At 38.3% G+C, this 15,256-nt stretch overlaps 2 protein-coding genes across 2 annotated transcripts in view; one reads left to right on the forward strand and one right to left on the reverse strand.

The window, feature by feature from the left end:
- ugl (ureidoglycolate lyase) overlaps positions 1-1,184 on the forward strand; it is a 14,049-nt gene extending 12,865 nt beyond the window's left edge. Inside the window, exon 15 of the mRNA XM_016232319.1 lies at positions 285-1,184. Coding sequence (XP_016087805.1) covers positions 285-453 — 169 coding nt within the window. The 3' untranslated portion in view covers positions 454-1,184. The remainder of the gene's footprint in view (positions 1-284) is intronic.
- A 13-nt stretch (positions 1,185-1,197) lies between these two features.
- Positions 1,198-13,576, reverse strand: naa15a (N-alpha-acetyltransferase 15, NatA auxiliary subunit a). The gene is made up of 17 exons (XM_016232251.1): positions 13,309-13,576; positions 9,906-9,990; positions 9,701-9,805; positions 8,997-9,154; positions 8,702-8,836; positions 8,419-8,572; positions 7,557-7,676; positions 7,380-7,475; positions 7,190-7,296; positions 7,014-7,086; positions 6,560-6,729; positions 6,265-6,417; positions 3,624-3,752; positions 3,134-3,400; positions 2,684-2,806; positions 2,314-2,589; positions 1,198-2,144 (listed from the first exon to the last, which is right to left on the reverse strand). The coding sequence occupies exons 1-16, from the start codon at positions 13,360-13,362 to the stop codon at positions 2,383-2,385; spliced, it is 2,136 nt and encodes a 711-aa protein (XP_016087737.1). The 5' UTR covers positions 13,363-13,576; the 3' UTR covers positions 1,198-2,144; positions 2,314-2,382.
- Positions 13,577-15,256: the final 1,680 nt, after the last annotated feature.

Here is a 15,256-nt window from a genome sequence, read left to right on the forward strand (position 1 = left end):
ACTAAATACTTTTTTGCCCCACTGTATATATATATATATATATATATACACACACGTTTAGATGAAAAACTTGGGAAAAAAACTTGTTGTTGCCTTGGCAACTAACTGAAATACATTAAAGTTCTAACTTACAAAAATTTTATTTTAACTGAAATAAAAATATTACAAAAAAAATATTAAAACATATAAACTAAAATTAAAACAAATATATATGGCACCTCTGTGATTGCCCAAGAGCTCACATTGAGAAACACTGACCTTTTCTCTATTTCCACTCTTTTTAGGGACAAACAGAGGTTGATGACTGCTGTGTCCATGTTTCTAGAATTAGTGCAGAAGAATGATTTCCCAGAGTTCCTTACCACATACCTTAACCTGGACCACACTTTCCTCAGCTCTCAGAGCCAACATGAGAACCGACAGACAGACGCGGCGCCCAAAGCCAGACTCTAACAAGTCTAAATTACTTCATCACAAACAAAATATTACATCCAGGAACGCTTGTTGTCTTAACATGTGAATACATGAAAGATGGTTATAATGTCTAAAAAAGGATAGGAAATTTACTTCAATTTACCTATAGCACAGTGGTTCTCAACCAGGAGACCTAATGATGACTCATAAGCCAAAATAACTTTAAATCAATCAAGATAAGAAGAAAAAAACTGGTTATATGAGGAAGCATAATTAATAAAAAGGGAAAGGAAAAAATATATTTAGACCTGGAAAAATAATAGAAATTAATACATTTGTAAAACTACTATAATCTAATAACTACAAGCTATGGCAGTTCTCAAATATTTACAGGGTAGAAATTCGGAGTACAAAATTCTTATTCTTAATTTTTATCCAGGTAATCACAAACAACTGGAAAAATCTGAATATTGGGGATGGATTAAAATGTTGAGAACCACTACTATTGCACATGAATCAAGGCTGTTATACATTTGAATAGATTTTAAAGTCATCTTATTGATAAATAACCAATAAAAGTAAAGCCCAAATGAGTAAAGTAAAAATAAATATTTATAAAGGTACAAATTCTAGCTCTTTTCACCTGCAAACGTTTGGTTTAACTTTAGCAAAACCCCTGCAAATTCTTGTGTTCTGTATTTTCTAAGAGATGAAACTGTTACATCATACATTGTAACCAAAACCAAATGTGGAAATTAAAAAAACAAGAGAAATACATCACAGTCATGTTATTTTGTTTTATTTGTAACTGTGTGAGTGTCAAATGACAGGACATGTTCTCAGAATTCAGACAGTGGTATGTTTGATGGAGTCCTGTATTATGGGGGGAAAAAATCATAAACAGAAAGTTTGAAACCAACATGAGACACCAAACAATGAGTGGGAGAAAAAAATAAAAGATGCCAAACAAACCCAACAGAAACTGTCACAGTAAAAGTCCTACAGGTCCAACAGATGCCACTGCCGCCTCTAAGACATTCACTGGAAAACCGAAAGGCAGCAGAGAATGAAAGAGAAAAATAATAAAATAAAGACATGCACATCTGCCTCTCATCGGCACTCCAGGTGACCTTTTAATCGACTGTTATCAGCTTATTGGCTGAACATCAGTGTCTCCTCCCAGCAGACGTGGTGGGTTTTCACTGCTGGCTCCCCCTGGTGGCTGATCCTGGAACAGTTTCTGCCCAGCCACATTAATTCAGTGCCACACACTCCCCACACCCCCAAACCCCCCTTCCCACGTACCCTCGCAACAGGTGCCATCATCTGCATCTAAAGGTCCGCCCCACAGGTTTGGCACACGACCACGCAAGTCAAACCAGGACCAAAAGTATTGCTCCTCCTGATATTATTCGGTTCTTTTTAATATTATCTTATATAAATTACTCTTAAAAACATGTTAAGCAAGATGCATGTGTCAGATAAACAGGAATTAGGCCCAATGAGTTCACTGTGACCATCTTGATCAATCTTTCTCTTTAATACCATGTATTCTGTTCTAGCATAAGAGACGCCATTGGCAAATTTTTTATTTTTTTTTAAAAAGCAAAACAAGATAGAAAGGAGAAAAAAAAAATTATTGTAAAACAGGTTTTTCCCCTATTGCTCGCTTGCTTCCGTGAGTGGAAAAGAAGGTAACCATGGTCTCGTTAGTGCAGTAGAGTCTCAACCTCAGTGGAGCGGCCATTGGCAAATTTTTTATTTTTTTTTAAAAAGCAAAACAAGATAGAAAGGAGAAAAAAAAATTATTGTAAAACAGGTTTTTCCCCTATTGCTCGCTTGCTTCCGTGAGTGGAAAAGAAGGTAACCATGGTCTCGTTAGTGCAGTAGAGTCTCAACCTCAGTGGAGCATCTGGTCTCAAAATGCTGACGCCATAAAACGGCCACCCTGCTCCCTTCCTGAAACGCTCACATCTCATTGGGCATGTCCTCGTGGTCACAGGGGGACAGGTCTCCATTGGTGGTCACCGCAGAGTTGTCCTGGTAACTGGGGGGCATGAAGGCTAAAGCATAGGGATAGATACCATGGCAAGACGCACGGTACGATTCGAGAATTTTCTCCTGCTGCGAGCCCAGACTGCCGTCCCTTAACGCCTGGAGAACCTCGGTACACGTCTGATATTCACACATACAAATATGAGAGATGTAGCATCATGCTTTTTGTGAGAAATATCACAATTTTATTCGGTTCGGTTTATGGTTATTGTACCTTAATGGTTCTGCCTGTTAGGGACTCGTTCAAGGAGGTAGCCAGCTCGGCAGCCATCCCCTCAGAGGAGGGGTCCAGAAAAACCATCATCTTAGCAGCTGCATACAACAAAAAGGTAAGATGCTAAATGAACAGCTAAAAGAATGTAGTGGTACACTCATGCTAAAGGGTTTCACAGCAACAAAGCAATCAGAAGTCATTAATATCTGGTCACTTGAGTGAAAGTGGCCATTGGTGTAGTTCAAATTTATGAGCAGCAATGTGATTGAACAATCACCAAAGAGACTGCAGACAGCGATCTGCTTTCTGAAATGGTCTGATACAGGAACCCAGTAGAAACACCAAAGAGCAACCAACAGTACAGTGAGACTGTGACCTCTAGTGACTTAATTTTTTCAAATGTGACCAAACCTTTAATGGTGGAATCCTTTAATCTCTTGATTAAATGACTGGGTAATATTTTATGCAAAAATAGCTATTAAAATTCAAATAAATAAGATCCCCATTGTCGGCCTGCGACTCCTTGTTGTCATCGGAGAGCGGGTTATCATGAAGGCTGAGGTAGATCTCGATGGCTGTACGTGCTGCCTTGAAGTAAAAAGGGTGCATACGCAACACGTCCTCTAGATTGAGCAAATCGACGTAAGAACGCAACGTCATCTTCCGCATACAGTATGTGTGGAAGTCGAACTGGTCATCTGTTATCTCCACAAAATGCTGTTAACAACAAAGATGAAAGTGTCAGGATATTTCAGACCATTGGGTATTTATTTATGATTTAATGCAATGTCAGCAGCAATGGCTATATTCATGGTAAAAACAATTCTATTGCATCACTCAATCAATATCAGCCTACAGATATAGCATAGAGCTATTCACGTCAGTTTGCGAACTACAGCTAAAATTAACATCTGATAGTATCTAATTCTGCAAGATTTACCCTCTCAATTTCATGGCACTTCTTCAGCGCCTCTCCATATTTGTTCAAGGACTTGTAGGCCAGAGCACACTCCGTCTGGAACCACATGCACTGCATCTCATTCAGATTCTCTACAGCAGAGGTTCCTTCCTGCAGGTGATAGAGATCGGATACATTCAGACTGATGTGTTTTTGATAATGACTCTTGGAAAAATTAATGTGAGAGATTAAAAGGTCATTATGGAAATTGTAGGGCATGTAGTAAGTCCCAAATTTCAATTACAAGGGACAAGTGAATTATTGCTTAAACCGTTAATCTGTCAGTTTTTGCACAAAAATGCGCTGAAAAAACTGAAAAGGGGTTTTTGGTCAAAGGAGGAAAAAATGTTACTGCTTTCAATGCTCCTAAAATATAATGTTAACCAATATTTTACTATTTCAGTCTTTCTGGAGCTGAACATGCAAGCCAAGAAAACGGCTGCCAGAGGCAATGCCTCCAAATGAAAAGATTTGTCTTTTAAAATGATTTTATATAGTAACTAAAATAACACACTACCATTCAAAAGTTTGGGGGCAGTAAGATAAAAAAAAAGTTTCTCTTGTGCTCATCAAGGCTGCATTTATTTGATTAAAAAAATGCAACAAAAACCGTAATATTGATTATTAACTGTTTTCAATTTTAATATATTTAAAGGAGACATATTATGCCCCTTTTTACAATATGTAATATAAGTCTTTAGTGTCCCCAGAATGTGTCTGTGACGTTTCAGCTCAAAATACTCCACATATAATTTATTATAACATTTTGAAAATGCCTATTTTGAGTGGATGCAGAAACATGCTGTTTTTCGGGACTGTTTCTTTAAATGCAAACGAGCTGCTGCTCCCCACCCCCTTTTCCAGAATAAAGCTGCGCCATTACAGCTTGGACCAGCTAAAACATCTGTTTTGGTTCTGATTATCATGTTTATCGCGCTGAAATCATGTGTTTTAAATCATATGAGTTTAAACGTATGATATACGGTTTTCTGAGTGCACACAACCGAAGCACACGGACAGAAAGCGGATGTCACAGCATAGGCCCTTTCGCACCGCTTTAGTTCCAGAACTAAATGTACAGTACTAAAGTACTGGGACGATTTTGCGCGAACTATTTCCCAGTACCATTTAAAGGGTTGCATTCGCACGGACAGTGTGTACTAAGAAGTGACGTAAGCCGGTCGACAGCGTCGTCATTTGTGCGCGGCGTTCAACAACAGAAACAAAGAAGAACAACATTAACAACAGGAGGATGGAGGACGCTGTGATCGAAGCTGTGTTTTTGTTGTGTCTCGCGGGTTTCACAGTGGACATGGAAAGTCGATGTATACGTAAAGCGATTGAAAGAATGGAAAGGAGGACTAAGAATCTCCAACGACAACTGGCAGTGCTACATTTGCTACAAGTGCATGCACTTCAGCGTCCATCCATCTATCGCTGTTCTCCATACTTGCGAAATAAGTTGACACAATGTTTACAGTATGTTTACACAGCGTTTTAAATAATGGCGGGTGAGGGCGTTCTCGTACTCGTTTGGCCAATCAATGTCTACTTACGTCAGAATTAGTACCAGTTGTGCTGGTTAGACCCTGCTCCGGAGTAGGAGCTAATTTGGTTCTCGAAAAAGGCAGTCCGGTACTAAAATCGCACCCAGTTCCGGCGGTGCGAACATGCCGAAAAGTGGGTAGTTCCACAATTAGTTCTGGTACTATGAAAAGGTTCCAGCGGTGCGAAAGGCCCTCATGTGAGTACTAAACTAAGTTCTTATTGACACACAAGTTTACGTTAAAAACACACAAGTTACAAAAGCAGTCGGTTATGTCTGCGAAGGTAAACTGCTGGGAAATAAATTGCATGTCTATTTTAGATCTGTGTGGCAGCAGCAATATACAGTAAATAAATCAATAAATCCACTGCTCTGTTGTCTCCTCTGAGTCTGGGACAACAGTGTTCTGTGCTCGTCTGTGCAGCCAAAGACAGAACAGTTAGCATGTTTTGCTCAAACTTTCGCTATGGCATTAGAACTGGTACACCGTTGTCGCTTGTGAAATCAAAATGACGGCACCTGGGGAGAGAACTTACAGATTAAGGGGAGGAATTATTATAATGAGATCCCTTTGCCACGTCACCAAGGGAGCAAAATCAGACGCGCTCGTTTTTTCAGACGCTTGCAGAAAAAGGCTTACCAAAACGAAGTTACTGGGTTAAACTTTTTCATGTTTCCTTGGTTGGTTGATGCACCAGGGACCCGATTAAAGCACTTAAAACCTGGAAAAGTCAGATTTTCATGATATGTCACCTTTAAAAATGTAATTTATTTCTGTGACGGCAAAGGTTAATTTTTAAGCAGCCGTTACTCCAGTCTTCAGTGTCAAGTGATCTTCGAAAATCATTCTAATATGCTGATTTAGTGCTCAAAAACATTTCTTAATTTAAAATAGAAACCTTTTGCAACATTATACAAGTCTTTACTGTTACTTTTGATCATTTTAATGCACTCTTACTGAATAAAATTATTAAATTATTTTTAAAATCTGACCATTTAACCCATATTATATATGTAATAATAACTGGTGTTATTTTAAGTGCATTCTCACAAGCATGTGACCTTCACCATACTAACCCGTGTGAACTTGGAACACATCTCTTCAGCCTCTTTGATAAGTCCAGCCTTGAGCAAATACTTGGCACACTTGGAGTTGATGAAGCGGTCAGCAGTGTCCAGAGCCTGGGCCTCATCCATCCAGCGAGCAGCTTCACGGATGTTACCCGCATGCTTTCAAGAGAACAAGACATGGAAAATAAAGTCACTCTCATGTTCTATTTAATGGTTTCTATCTTGAGAACATTTTGAAACCATGTAAAAGTGTCTCATTTCTTTTACATCAAACTGTTTCAACGACGTGAGTGTGCTTCACCTTATATATCTTCGCCTTGATGAGGAAGAGCTCTATGAGGGTGGGGGTGCTTTCGATTGCTGTGTTGATGTACTCGAAGGCAAGCGTCTGTTTGCCGATATGGTTGAAATGCTGGGCCAGGAAATACTGAACCCACAGTAAAGTAGTGGGCGCCTCGGTTTTCCCATCATCTGCAAATTCAGCAACACATGTCCACAGTGAGAACTTTGGCACCACTGTCATCCGTCATTAAAATCTGTTTACATCAGGGTTCCTCAAATCTTGCCCTGGAGGGCCAATGCGCTGCAGAGTTTAGCTCCAACCCTGATCAAACTCCCCTACCTGTGATTTTCTAATGATCCTGAAGACATCGATTAGCATGCTCAGGTGGGTTTGATTAGGGTTGGAGCTAAACTCAGCAGGAAAGTGGATCTCGTGGGCCAGATTTGAGGATCCCTGGTTTACATGTACTCACCATTTTGGTTGAACATTTTACAAGTTCTCAAACTTTTTTCATAGCCCACAACTAATTCCTCAATTATTGCTACCTGCAGAAGACAGGAACATGTTATAAAAATGGTGTCTGTTCTTAAATGTTAAAGTCCAGAAGAAACTTCTACACATTTTGTTGGTTATATTGCCCCGTCTCACCTTGTCTTTTTGATGGCAGAGTGATTTCAGTGTGGTAAAGACAGGCGGGCATCCTTTGCTGAAGTTCATCCTCAGATAGCGATCCAAACACTCTCTAAACTTCTCACCTGCGAGAGCCAAATGCGGTCATATACACAAACACATTATGAGAGCATAACACTTCTATTGATTTGACAAGACTGGCACTGACCTGTGAGGAAGTTGAGAGGAAGTCTTCTTGGCACCAGGCCTTTAGGATACTTAACCCAGGCATCTTCATAGATTTTCTGCTTCTCCTCCACACTCTCTGAAAGCAGACATCGAGTAAGGGACTAATAGAAATTAAAACCAGCCAAGATTTGCTGTGTTCAGAAGAATGTGCAGTTACTTGGTTTGAGTGCTTTCTCTAGCCCTTGATAGTAGCTCCAGTTCTCAGGGTTTCTCTCCAGCAGTCGGTGGTAGACCTCCGTAGCTTCACCAGCCCGATCTAACTTGAGAAGCAGCTCTCCTACACACATACCAACATACGTTGCTTTTAAAAAACGGTGACACCAGACGATAAACAAATTCATGACACACATAGGGATGCCAAAATCAGAGATATAAAATTAATATTCAAATTCTGTTATTTTGTTTAATGCAAAAATAAATTTCCATTCAAAAGTTTAGAGTCAGTCATTTAAAAATAAAAGAAATGAATACAAGGACACATTAAATTGATGAAAATTACATGTATAATGTTACAAAATATTTCTATTGCAAATAAATGCGGTTCTTGTAAACTTTCAATTCATCGATCAATTTCATCCTAAAAATGTATCAGTTTCCACATATTCATAGAAGTTTTCAACATTAATAATAAGAAATGTTTTTTGAGCAGCAAATCAGTAAATGCAGCCTTGGAAAGCATTAGAGCCTGCTTCCAAAAACATTATGAAATCTGACCCACCCCAAAAGGTCAACTGTACTTCAATTTAAATGCTATAAGTGAATTTCAGCATCATAACATTAAATTGTTCAGCATTAAAATGTGAATAATCATTCTGATATTTGCTAAAGCTTTAACAGTGTTATTATATTAATGTTTGTTTTAAATATAAACTAAGTGAGCATTAGATGACAGCAAATTAAAGTAAATGCAAAAAAACTGAAAAATGAGAACGCACAGATAATCATCAAATCAGCCATAAAAAAAGAAACTCTCTAATATCAGGCGATAACCAATATATATGCATACAAAAAAAACACACCTCGTGTCTCCTCTACAGCCAGTTTGTCACATATCTGTTTTTCAAAGTTGGTCAGGTGATCGAGGGCTTCTTTGTTAAGCCCGGCCTCCCTCAACAGCTGATTCTGATAAAGCAACAGCTCACTGTACTCGTAATCCACTTTATCTGGAGACGTCTGAAACACAATCAACAACAAACCTCAGTGGCATCCAAAAACAAACACTTGGTGGTATCCCCTACTAAGCTGTCTGCAACAATACACTTAGTGTAGATGACAACTTACAGGAAGCAGTGAAAATAATACCTGTTGTGTTTTGCGGAACTCCTCCACGATCTTAGCTGCCATCTCATAATCTTCCAGAAGGTGGTACGCGATGGCATAACCGATCCAGGAGGCTCTTTGAGCCGGTCGCAACTGCAGTAACTGGTACCTGGTCTCCTGTGAGAGAGAAAATGTTACAAATAATATTATGACCATAACAATTTGAGTGATAGAAGGACTTTGGGGGGGGGGTGGAAACTGTATTTTTATTGGCTTGTTCCATGGAAAATTGTAGTTTCTTGAGACATGGAAGCACTTAACATTCAAAATAACTTACCCTGTAACCTTCGAGGTCCCTCATTTGGATCTGCAGCAGTGAGAGATCTCTGAGGATTTGAAGATTGTCTTTGTCCCATTTAAGAGCATTCCTGTAGCACTTGATGGCCTCGTCATACTTTTTATCCGAGCGCTGAAGCAAACCATAAACGTGCCAACCTGAAGAAGAGTTAAGGACAGGAAACAGCTCTGCACCTAGGGCTGTACGATTTGGTGGTAAAATAATTAAATGACTACTTTTATGACCAAAATTGTGACTGTGATTTAAAATGCGAAGTTCGAAAAGTATAAAAAGCTCCAGGTTTGCTGTGCTTGTTTGTAGAGCTGCACAATTTGGCCCAAAATGTTGTGATTATATAATATAATTTTGATATAATATTTTTTGTTACTGTACAATACATTTTTTTTTTTATTTAAATAATAATTTTTAAAAAGCACATATATGTATTTAATTAAATCAAAGCCCTTGCAATTTGACTAGGCCATGATGGTTTTATTTTGATTAATCGTGTTGTACTAACTGTACCTATTCATTAAATTACACCGTGACGTCATCTGTTCTGTACAGTTGCCAGACATTTGAGAATAAGAACCAAAAAATGCCTTAAAGTGTAAGTCAATCACTAACAGTTGGATACAGAAATGACTTCTTTTGACAATGCTTATTTATGAATCCACTGACAGTGGAAAAAGTGTTAAGGATACAGACATGACTCTTCAGATCGTTTCGTAAGCCACGTCGCACTAGGTCATACGCCTCCTCCTTTCGGCCCAAGCAGTTCAGAGTCAGTCCTTTCATTGCAAGGGTCTCTGCAAGATGGAAAAAAAAAGAAATCATTGTGTGCCCAACAAATTTAATTAGTCAAAATGATGAGAAACTGAAGTAATGAATGCCCGAGAATGGTCTTACCTCCATGTTCGGCGAACTTCTGGTTGGACAGGATCTGTTTGCAAAACTTGAGCCCATTTCTGTACTGCTTGTGTTCGTAGCATCTCTGCAAGACATAAAATGGAAAAAGCACGCTAATAATTACACTTTCAGTGCACATTAGGCAAAATGAAAGTAGGGTTAAGGCGTGTGGTTAGCGATGTACATCTTCCTAACACTTCAAACCACACAGAAAGTAAGTGTGACACATGTAACAATTCCAATTACAAAATCAGTGTGATACAACAAATATATATCAGTGTTATAGAAGTGTGAATCACCTTGGGACTACGTAGAAGACACACAAAGGCTAAAGGAGTTCACAAACTCCTGCAAAGACATGAGCTGGATAATCAAGATATCAATGCCAGAAAAGAATCAGAGAAGAAAGCCGCACCTCCTGTCATGATCCCCTTAATGATCTGCTGCTTAAGGCTGGAATACGCTACACGACTAAAAATCTGAACAGATTTTTAAACACTAGGCATCATACACTTACCGACTTTGTAAACAGTCACTGAGGTCATACACTAGGGTTGTGACGGTGAGGAGATTTTCCCACCGGTTAATCGACGTGTAACAACACTGGTATCACGGCGGGGGCGGGGACGGGGGCGTTCCCTCTTTTCCTCGCTGTGCGCATTTTACTTTCACTTTCAAATAGCGGCAATTCGGCGTAAAGAAATTGTTCGTTTTTACTTCATTTGAATTTCCCCTCTTTTCCTCGCTTTCCTTTGCTTTTAAATAGCTTAAACGCGCCGTGCGCATTTTATTAGCGAATCAGCGTCAATTGCTTGAATGCAACAACAAAATACAATGTCAAACTCACTTTAGCCTATATATAAAACATAGAACTTTTATTAACAAAACATATAAAAATACACCATGCTATAGGGCAGTCCATGCCTAATATAACATAACAAATAACTTACATAAAGTTTAAATAGGTAGGCCTATACAAAACTGGAAATAGGCTAAGTAAACATGTATAATATATAACCAAATAAATAAGAAACGTAGAACGTTTATTAGCAAAACGAGTAAGATAGCTTGGAGGCACGGCATACACCTTGATGTAAAAAATAAATGACACAAAGTTTAAATAAAGTAAAAATCTGCAAACAATGTGGAACAATTAAATAAGAAACGAATGTTTAAAAAAAACTTCCAAAATCACCTTAGATAAACGGCAAAAGTCAACAGGCTTTTCAAAATCCAAACTATTGCCAAACAGGCGCTTTTGCATTTCGTTTCGAAACTAAATCATCCGCGATCGTCTTGTCTGTCTCGACTCACTCTTCTTGTCAGTCAGCTCGACTCACTCTCCTCGCTGGAGAAACTAAATCTGATCTGTGATGCGACTGTCGTTTGGCACGCTGCATTGAGCAGCCGCGTTCAGTTTTTAATTGTAGTGTCTGTTCTTTTACTGAACTAAATTATTTTTATTACTATAAAAAATCAAAACGACGGTGGGGGTCGGTGACGCGGTGGGCAAGTGACATAACCGGTGTTGCGGCTTAACACCGGTATCACCGTCACCACTGTCTTTCGTGGCAAGCCTATCATACACTACCAGGTGTAGCGTATTCCAGCCTTTACTGGTGCAACTCTTATTAAAGTAGTTCACAATACTGCTAAAACGCCCATGGCAGGCTCAGAAAAAAGGCTATGATGGTGAGATGTTGATTACAAACAGATTACAATCTACTTTGGTCACCACAACAGTTTAGACATCCCAGGAGAGCTGTCTGCCAAATATCAACATAACAGTAACGTGAAAGAATACCCTCTGGCATAATCGTGTTTAAGGGACAGACATCTTTAGGCACTGCTGTTGGCATTGTTATCATGACTGAAATGTAATGTGTGAGTCAAAGAAATTAAATCACAATAAGGCCTTCTAGCAATTTAAGCTCCCTCCCTGTGACAGAACAGAAACAGATGTTAGAAAAAACAAATAAACCACCGTCAGATGACTTTGAATTTCTAACTCTGTATTCTGGAATAACAAAAATCAGGACGGTCTAACAATCAGTAAGAACAACCATTTGAGGCCATTTCATGACTGGTCATTAATACACATTACTAATTAATAGCAATGACTGGGCAAGTTGCTGTTGAGTCACTATGACCTAAAAACTACTTCTTAAAGCACAAAGATTTTCATAACAAAAGTTCATCATTTGGATGTTTAAAATGATTTCTAATTGTTCACTATCAGAGTAGGCATTTTACCAGCTGTGTCCAAACTACCAAAAAGCATGATCCTAGGCCTAAATGTTGTCTAGGCAGACAGCTAACCAGGTTTTGAGACACAGCCAACCCGTCAAGCTAGTCTATCTCCCAAAGTACGTTCCCTTTGGTTTCTGTGTGAACTTGATACTTGATCAATTAGACCTGTATTTTGTGGCATAATCTTATTAAAGTCTATGTGTAATCACAAAGTTTTGCAGCTTTTAGTAAAACCAGCTTTGCTACATGCTAGTGTCAGCATATAACACACATTATATGCTAGTGTGCTACTATATGTTGACAAATTTAGAGTGTAACTGTTATTAAATCTCAGTAACAGTGTATTTATTCAACACAATATATCCAGTATATTAAATAATCAATATTAATTGACCCATCTTGCATTACACCCACTTTTGTCCGATCAAAAGCTTTCCAGAATGATAATGTCCCTCCCTTGACATGACTAACAAATCATGATTCATGAACTAAAGCTTCTATTTTATTTTATTTTTTTAATACAATTTAATGATAGTTCCTGTTAAATGCATGATTTGTCCGGTTAGCATATGACAGCAGATTTGAGGCATAGATGATGTATAATGATGTACATAAATCATAACATGTGTAAACAACACACTAACGTAACTATTACAACACTGCCTTCGTATGTTTCATACTATATTATTTTGAGGTTAGTGTTGCTTTAAATGGATTAATTTTCATTCCGTTCACTTGTACGGTGACTAATCGATTCAACCCCGTGTTTTGACACGACTTAATGCACGAAGCACTCAACGTTGTTACTGCTGCAAATTAATAAAGCGACTTTGTAGCATCGTTTAATGTTTATTCCGTCCACACAGCTATCAAATCACTGAACTTTGCGCTTAACTTTCTAAGGCAGTTAGCTGCTCTGTCAGGCAAGCTCATCTGCTCTCAAAGTGCGTGAACGTGTATGAGCTAATTGTCATGTTACGAGTATTAAAGCAATGCCAATGCTCTCTTGTTAGCTTGCAAAAGACTCCTAGGAGGTTTCTCTTGAGGTCAGCGGAGAGAGATCCTGGCTAAAATATGAAGGGGGTTGACACACGCTTGCTTTCTATTATTAACAATCCTGCGTTCGTTAGCAGATATATTTCCCCCAACTTACCAATATTCTCTTAAAGAGAGCGTTCTCCTTCGGCGGTAGAGTTACCGAGGGCATGCTTCTTCTTCTTCTTCTTGAGTACTGGTCACCGTGACTTTGCTCTGATCATGAATCTGAATCCTCGATCCTCTGGCCGGATTGTCTGCCGTATCGTAAAAGCCCCCCGAACTTCGCTGTCTGGGGCTTCTCGTCTTCACGTGGTGACAGCAGGCCCCCCTTCAGAACCAAAATGGCGACGCTGCTTCTCCCCGGGTCAAGCGGTGAATTGCGCATGCGCTGAGTGTGCGGCATTTCCGAGGCGGGATAAAACCATAGACATCATTGGCCGCTTTGAGCCGTTGCTGCGATACGTCAACGCGTCCGCCATGTTTGTGAGGGCAAGACTGCCTTAAAAATAAATGGAGGTAAACGGAGGAGCTGCGGTTTTTTCTGGAAAAAAACACGATAACGTTTACATTTATCAACCGATTTCAGAGGTCTGTGATCTACATGGAGTTAAAAATAACTCTGTCTCCAGTTATTTAGTTAGGTTTGGAAAATTATTAATTTTGTCTCACTTGTTGATTTGATTGATTTTGTCGGTTTACAATGCTAATGTTAATGTAGTATAACTGTGACATATACATGTTTTGTAATTTGAATGTACATTAAATGAAATTAAGTTATTTCATTGCTTTCTCTGTCTTCAACCCCAACATTTGAGCTTTGCTTGTGCTTCAGGTCAGAACACAGCTCATTCCCTTTGAAATGCTGGAAGAAAATCTAAATAATACATCTTTAAGCACTAATAATTTACCATCATTGAGAAAATTAAATACAACTAGCAAATACAAATCAAAAAGTGACACTCTTGGTAGTCTGCTTTTTATTTTGATAGCAATCTATACAGATAAACTCCACAACAAACAATAAGAAATGCAACTGATAATCCTTTATGGATCCAGTAAAACTTACAGCTACAGTGGTCAAATATTATGCACTGATACAGCGCACAGTAAAAGTGATATGTAATATTAGAAAGTATATGTTGTACAACTTGTAGTAAAGTGAATAATATAAAAAGCGAGTACAACAGTATATAATAGATTTATAATAGCATAAATTATATGTATAATACCATAATAAATAAATGAATAACAATAGATGAATAATAGCAAGTAGAATATGTAATATCAAGGGTGGAATAATACAGAATAGACAATAATGAAGAATAAATTAATAGTAAATTATAAAGTAAAATAAATAATCATGAAATGTAGTTTTATAATAGTACTGTGTAATAAGTATTAAACAAAGTAAGAAACAAGTAAGGGGGGGAGAGAGAGTGTGTGGTTTGAATATGACCAGGGTAATTCTGGCCATTCATTCAGGGCTGTTCTGGGTTTTAACTAGTACTAATACTACATTAGACTGTGGAAGTATAGCCTACTCTCTTGGACATGCAGAGAACAGGCTTTCTTCGGCTTGCGTTGTCCTGTTTGCAATTGGCTAAAAAGGAAAAAAATATATATAATAAGCACAGATTTATGATAAGCTATGAAATCCTGATGATTTAGATGATTTAGCTCCATCCCTAAACCTGACGGTCTGGCATTGTCTTGTCAAAGTGCTCACTGTACATATTGTGCTCATAACACAATTTACTTTATGATATAAACTACAATATAAAGTTAAAACTTAAGAATTCATTTAAACTTTGATTTCATATAAAGTCTCAGCTTTTTATCCATATACATAATAAATACAAAAAAGTATATATTATGTTTATGGATAAAACAGTGGAAACTACTTCTTCTTCTTTGGAATTTTTTGGCGTATTCCGCACCATAGGCACATACCGCCACCAACTGTTTCTAATCATACATGGATGATAGTCCCGCCTCTATTCATATTTTATTTCGGGCTCACCTAAGCTGTATTTCTGGCTGCTACGTGTTCAGCTCCCATGCCA

Source organism: Sinocyclocheilus grahami, unplaced genomic scaffold (genome assembly GCF_001515645.1).
Source record: "Sinocyclocheilus grahami isolate Dianchi unplaced genomic scaffold, SAMN03320097.WGS_v1.1 scaffold409.1, whole genome shotgun sequence".
NCBI classification, from domain to species: Eukaryota; Metazoa; Chordata; class Actinopteri; order Cypriniformes; family Cyprinidae; genus Sinocyclocheilus; species Sinocyclocheilus grahami.

Excerpts from the sequence above, each read along its gene's own strand:
- naa15a (XM_016232251.1), bottom strand. The coding sequence starts at position 13,362 with ATGCCCTCGGTAACTCTACCGCCGAAGGAGAACGCTCTCTTTAAGAGA. Across the intron at positions 9,991-13,308 it reads CTCTCTTTAAGAGAATATTG|AGATGCTACGAACACAAGCA; the intron begins GTAAGTTGGGGG and ends TATGTCTTGCAG. Across the intron at positions 7,087-7,189 it reads TCTGCCATCAAAAAGACAAG|GTAGCAATAATTGAGGAATT; the intron begins GTGAGACGGGGC and ends TGTCTTCTGCAG.